General features: G+C 40.0%; 1 protein-coding gene across 1 annotated transcript; it reads left to right on the plus strand.

Annotated features, from left to right (window-relative positions):
- Positions 1-610: 610 nt before the first annotated feature.
- On the plus strand, positions 611-3,643 carry LOC138338280 (uncharacterized). Its single transcript, XM_069289075.1, has 5 exons — positions 611-734; positions 1,320-1,456; positions 2,136-2,300; positions 3,077-3,346; positions 3,446-3,643. Exons 1-5 carry the CDS (start codon positions 611-613, stop codon positions 3,641-3,643), a joined length of 894 nt encoding a protein of 297 aa, XP_069145176.1.
- Positions 3,644-6,700: the final 3,057 nt, after the last annotated feature.

Genomic DNA, 6,700 nt, shown 5'->3' on the forward strand with positions numbered 1-6,700 from the left:
TAGAGGTGGTCATGGGAGAGGCCGCCATCCTGGAGGACGTGTTGGTCAAGGTAATGGTGGTCACCAAATCAGCCGAGGTGGCGGGCAAGTAAGAACTACTGCATCACAACATGGTAGGGGCAACAGACAGATAGGTGATAAGGCCCATTATTATGCTTTCCCTGGGAGACCTGAAGCAGAGACAACTGATGTTGTTATCATAGGTAATCTTTTGGTTTGTGATTGCATGGCTTTTGTATTATTTGATCCTGGATCCACATTTTCATATGTATCTTCCTCATTTTCTACTGGTCTTGATTTACATTGTGATTTGTTTGACATGCCTATTTGTGTCTCTTCTCCTGTGGGTGAGTCTGTGATAGTTGAGAAGGTGTATAGGTCTTTTCTTGTGACTTTTGTGGGGAGTAATACTCATGTACACTTTATTATTCTAGAGATGGTTGATTTCGATGTAATTCTTGGTATGACTTGGCTTTCTCCAAATTCTGCAATCTTAGATTGTAATGCTAAAACTGTGACATTGGCCAAGCCTGGAACAGATCCTCTAGTGTGGGAGGGTGATTAAACTTCCACCCCTGTTCGTATTACCTCCTTTCTTCGTGCTAAGAGAATGGTTAGTAAGGGTTGTTTAGATTTCTTGGCACATCTCAGGGATGATACTTTCCAAGTACCTTCGATTGAGTCTGTTTCGGTTGTCCGCGAGTTTCTGGATGTGTTTCCTGCAGACCTTCCTGGTATGCCACCAGATAGGGATATTGATTTTTGTATCGATCTGGAGCCGGGTACTCGCCCCATTTCCATACCCCTTTATAGAATGGCTCCAGCTGAGTTAAGGGAGTTAAAGGCCCAACTTTAAGAGTTGTTAGGTAAAGGCTTTATTAGGACAAGTGCATCCCCTTGGGGTGCTCCGGTTTTATTTATAAAGAAGAAGGATGGAAGTTTTCGGATGTGCATAGACTACAGGCAACTGAATAAGGTAACTATTAAGAACAAGTATCCTCTTCCTCGCATTGATGATTTGTTCGATCAGTTACAAGGTGCTTGTACCTTCTCAAAAATCGATTTGAGATCTGGTTATCATCAATTGAAAATACGGGCAGCAGATGTGCAAAAGACTGCTTTTCGAACCAGGTATGGGCCTTATGAATTCTTAGTAATGTTGTTTGGGCTTACGAATGCCCCTGCTGCTTTCATGAGCCTGATGAACGGGATTTTTAAGCCATATCTAGATCTCTTTGTCATTGTATTCATTGATGATATGTTGATATATTCAAAGAGCAGGAAAGAACATAAGGATCATTTGAGAATGGTATTGGAAGTGTTGAGAGAGAAAAAGCTTTATGCCAAATTCTCCAAGTCTGAGTTTTGGCTAGATTCAGTGTCTTTCTGGAGGCACGTAGTTTCAAAGGATGGAGTGATGGTGGATCCTTATAAGATTGAAGCAGTAAAGAGTTGGGTAAGACCTACTAATATTACAGAGGTAAGGAGCTTTGTTGGTTTAGCTAGCTACTACCGTCGTTTTGTCAAGGGATTTTCTTCTATTGCTTCCCAATTGACAAATTTGACAAGAGCACAATGTTCCATTTGTATGGTCGGACCAATGTGAAGAAAGCTTCCAAAAACTCAAGACCTTGTTGACTACTGCATCAATTCTTACCTTGCCAGTGGAAGGTCAGAACATCATTGTTTATTGTGATGCATCTTATTCTGGTTTGGATGCAGTGCTAATGCAGGAGAGCAATGTAATTTCTTATACTTCGAGGCAATTAAAGGTGCATGAACGTAACTATCCGACCAATATTTTGGAGTTGGCTGCAGTTGTGTTTGCATTAAAGCAATGGAGACATTATCTATATGGGGTTAAGTGTGAAGTCTATATAGATCAACGTAGTTTACAGTATGTCTTTACTCAGAAAGATTTGAATTTGAGACAGAGGAGGTGGATGGAACTACTGAAGGACTATGATATTACTATCTTGTATCACCCAGGAAAAGCTAATGTTGTGGCAGATGCTTTAAGTAGAAAGGCAGGGAGCATGAGAAGTCTAGCTCACTTACAGGTTTCTGGAGGCCCATTGGCTAGAGAGGTTCAGACTCTGGCTAATGACTTTATGAGGTTGGAAGTACTGGAGAAGGGAGGATTTTTGGCTTGTGTGGAGGCAAGATCTTTCTTTCTTGACAAGATTAAGGGAAAACAGTTTACAGATGAGAAACTGAGCCGGATTCGAGATATGGTATTGCGAGGAGAGGCTAAAGAAGCAAGAATTCATGAAGAAGGCATTTTGAGAATTAAAGGAAGGGTATGTGTGCCCCGCTCGATGATTTGATTCACACTATTCTGACAGAGGCTCATAGTTCAAGGTATTCTATACGTCCTGGTGCAACCAATATGTATCGTGACCTAAAGCAACATTTCTGGTGGAGTAGGATGAAGCGGGACATTGTTGATTTTGTTGCCCAATGCTCGAATTGTCAGCAGGTAAAGTATGAACACCAGAGGCCTGGAGGGACACTTCAGAGAATGCCCATTCCTGAATGGAAGTGGGAGAGGATTGCAATGGATTTTGTAGTTGGTCTTCCAAAGACATTGGGTAAGTATGACTCCATTTGGGTAATTGTTGATAGGTTAACTAAGTCTGCTCACATCATTCAGGTCAAGATGACTTATAACGCAGAGAAGTTAGCCATACTCTATATCTCAGAAATCATTCGATTGCATGGAGTTCCACTTTCCATCATATCAGATAGAGGTACGCAGTTTACTTCTAAGTTTTGGAGAACCTTGCATGCTGAATTAGGTACTAGATTGGATCTTAGTACTGCATTTCACCCTCAGACCGATGGTCAGTCTGAGCGAACGATTCAGGTGTTGGAAGATATGCTTCGTGCATGTGTGATAGAATTTGGTGGTCATTGGGATAACTTCTTACCCATAGCAGAGTTCTCATACAATAATAGCTATCACTCAAGTATTGATATGGCCACATTTAAGGCATTGTATGGGAGGAGATGTAGGTCTCCCATTGGTTGGTTTGATGCATTTGAGGTGAGACCATGGGGTACCGATCTTTTGAAGGAATCGTTGGATAAAGTAAAATGCATTATAGAGAAGTTTCTAGCAGCTCAGAACAGGCAGAAAGAATACGCAGATCGAAAGGTTAAGGACTTGGATTTTATGGAGGGTGAACAAGTCTTGCTTAAAGTTTCACCAATAAAGGGTGTGATGTGGTTTGGTAAGCGAGGTAAGCTTAGCCCAAGGTATATTGGTCCATTTGAAGTTCTGAAGCGCGTGGGGGAGGTAGCTTATGAATTAGCCTTGCCTCCAGGACTGTCAGGAGTGCACCCGGTATGTCATGTGTCGATGCTTAAAAGATACCATTGAGATGGAAACTACATTATTCGTTGGGATTCAGTTCTTCTTGATGGGAATTTCTCTTATGAGGAGGAGCCTGTTGCCATTTTAGATAGAGAAGTCCGCAATTTGAAATCAAGGGAGATTGCATCCATCAAGGTTCAGTGGAAGAATCGGCCAGTTGAAGATTCCACTTGGGAGAAGGAGGCTGACATACAAGAAATATATCCACATCTCTTTACAGATTCAGGTACTCTTTCTCGCCCTTGTTTTCTTTTTGTGATCGTTTGAGGACAAACGATGGGTAAATTGGTATCTATTGTAACGACCTATTTAGTTGTTTCGAGCAGTAGAATTACTTTTGATAAAAACAGACTGGGTCGACGGGTCACGTGACGGACCGTCATGGTCTCGATGGACCGTGACGGACTCCGTCGTCGCACACTTGTGTAATTCTTCTGCTGCTCTCCGCATTTCCTTCGACGACAGGTAGAATGAACTGTCATAAGTACAACGGTTCATCGAGGATCTTCGTTCCAAAACACTTAAAATCAAAAATCTGGGTGCTAGGATCATCTCTCTGAACTTCACGACGGAATTGCAGCATGGACCGTCGTAGAAACGACGGACCGTCACAAATATCCTTACCAAACTTGACTCTCTGAACTTTGTGACGAACCTGCAGGACGGACCGTCGCAGGTACGACGGGCCGTCACGGGCTGCGTAACCTCGACTAGGTCGGGTTTCTGCTAAAAGTTTTAAGGGGTGTTTAGGACTATTCATGACAAACTGTATGAAATTAGTGGGGTAAGTTTAATAATTTAATTACTTGGGGGTTACAGAAGATAACCTTGAAATAAATAGTGGGTTACTTTTATCATCTTTTATAATTAATTATATGGTAATTAGGGTAAACGAAAAAGGGTCTGAAGAAGGAAAAATAAAAAGAACAGAAGAGGGGGAACGAGCGAGAGAGAGAGAACGAAGAGGAAAGAAAAAATGCATTGAGAAGTAACTTGCTTGATCGCGATTCTTCGGTGGAGGTAGGTTATGGTTTATGCTATTTCATAGTAAACTCTAAATAGCGATTGATATGTATTGGGTGGTATTGTAAAGCCTTCTATATGCTTGATTGTGTGGTTGCATGTTATGAATATGTAATGGTGATGGATTAGAATGATGAGACTGTTTAATCTTTAAACTTAAATCCTTTCTATTAAGATGATGCATTGACATAAAAGAGGATTGATGAACTATAACAATGAGATAGGGGATCGGGTGTCACGTTCCTACACGTAGCATTAAGGGATCGGGTGTCACATTCCGACACGTAGTAATAGGGGATCGGGTGTCACGTTCCAACACGTAGTAATAGGGGATCGACTGTCACGTTCCGACACATAGCATTAGGGGATCGGAGTGTCACATTACGACACGATAATATTGGAGGGTATGAATCTTGAATTATGTAAATGTAATTAAATTCAAAGAACCTATTTCCCAAATGATTATGGTGTGGAGGCTTGAGTCCTCATGGGTGCGCTTGGTGTTGTTGCCAATGATTCTTGTACTTGTTGTTGTCACCAGTTAAGTTTTGTAGTTGATTTTATATTATTATTCGATATATATTGCTTTCTATTTTGAGTTAGCCGATGATACCTACTCAGTACGTGTTCCTTGTACTAACCCCTACTTGTAATTTTCTTCTTTGTTATTTGTGGAGTGCAGCAAACGTGCCATCGACTTCGACTCGTCCACAACTCTAGCCAGTCCTCAGCGCATCAGATTTCAGGGTGAGCTATTACTCCTAGCTCGTGCTGGATTCACTCCTTCACGTCTTGATGTCCTGAAGTTCGGACACGGACATCCTTTTACTTATTTTAGCTTCTTAATATTCTTAGATTTAGAAACTTGAGGATAGATGTTCTTGATGTGATGACTTCCAGATTTTGAGGATGATAGTTGATAAATTATAGAAGCTTATTTACTGGTTATATTAATAAGATTTTGAGTCTTCCGCATTTTATTTGTTTCATTATGGTTGAACTGTTGGAGTTTAAATTTGTTGGTTCGCTCGCATAGTAGAATAAATGTGGGTGCCACTCGCGGCTTGTTTAGGGTCGTGACAATCATATCCGACATTATAATGCAAATGACGTCCTTTACTGAAACCATAAACTCTTCATTGAGATTTTCGCTTGATTCACCTTCAAATGTAGCTGGACGTTCTTTATAAATTTAATATTGTTGGAAATTGATTGAGATATTTCATGTTGTGGTAAATTGATTGAAAAAAACAATTCATATTCCAAGTCTCCGACATAAGCGATATAAAATTATTCCTTCTTTCTAGAAAAACTATTGATTTTAGGATAGTTTTCTCCTCCTTTGACTTCTCCATATTCATCCATTTGAAGAATTTGATGATTTCAGAACAAAGCTATAAACTTGGGTCCATAGAAAAATTGTCTGTTTTAAAAACGAACTAATCATTGTCGATTTCTTCAGTTTTCTACTCCTTGTCCTGCTATCTCCGGTTGATTTCTTGATCTCCCGACTCTTGATAGATGAGATAAACTATTTTGTGCCAAAACAGATGAAACACAAAAGGAAATCTTTAAGAAAATAAATTCAAGAAGTAACACTTTAAAAATGGTCACTGCAATGTGTCATGTCACTCCTGACTTAGCGAACTTCTATGAGAATGATGCATGGAGGTATATCTGATGGGGAAAATTCAAAGCCACTCTAGACTTTTCGATAAACCAATGTTTGAAATTTTGGAGGCCATCCTCAAAATTTATGTCCCAGTTAAAGGTATCGGCTTATCTTTCTACTGTCGCTAAGAAAATCGTGGAATTTTTGAGATCCTCTTAAGAATTGTGTCCCAGTTGCAAATCTCAAAATACCTTCAGTCTTGACTTGTTGAGGAAAAATCTTCTTCATGAGAATTTTAGAGTCCCTCTAAAAATTTTGTCCCACTTTCTATTGTAAAGAGGAATAAAAATATTATGGGAATATGATCGAACACTTGTGGCGCCTACGTATACCGTTGAGGTAGGAATCAGGTCAAACGTAATACCCTTCAAGGATTAACAAAAAAAGAACTTTACAAATAAACTAACCCAGGACGACAGAGGCCGCCTACGTATCTCATTCTTGAGAATTCAGGTCAAACGTAGTTCAAATACAAATAAATATTTAAATGGGATAAAAGGGGTGACCGAGGACGATAGGCCTTCTACCTATCTCATTCTTGAGAATTCAGGTGAGACGTAGTTCATTACAAGAGGGATAAAATTTTAAACAAAGCGAATTCAAGAAAACTAGAACAACAGAAATACAAA

This window comes from Solanum lycopersicum, chromosome 9 (genome assembly GCF_036512215.1).
Source record: "Solanum lycopersicum chromosome 9, SLM_r2.1".
Classification (NCBI taxonomy): Eukaryota; Viridiplantae; Streptophyta; class Magnoliopsida; order Solanales; family Solanaceae; genus Solanum; species Solanum lycopersicum.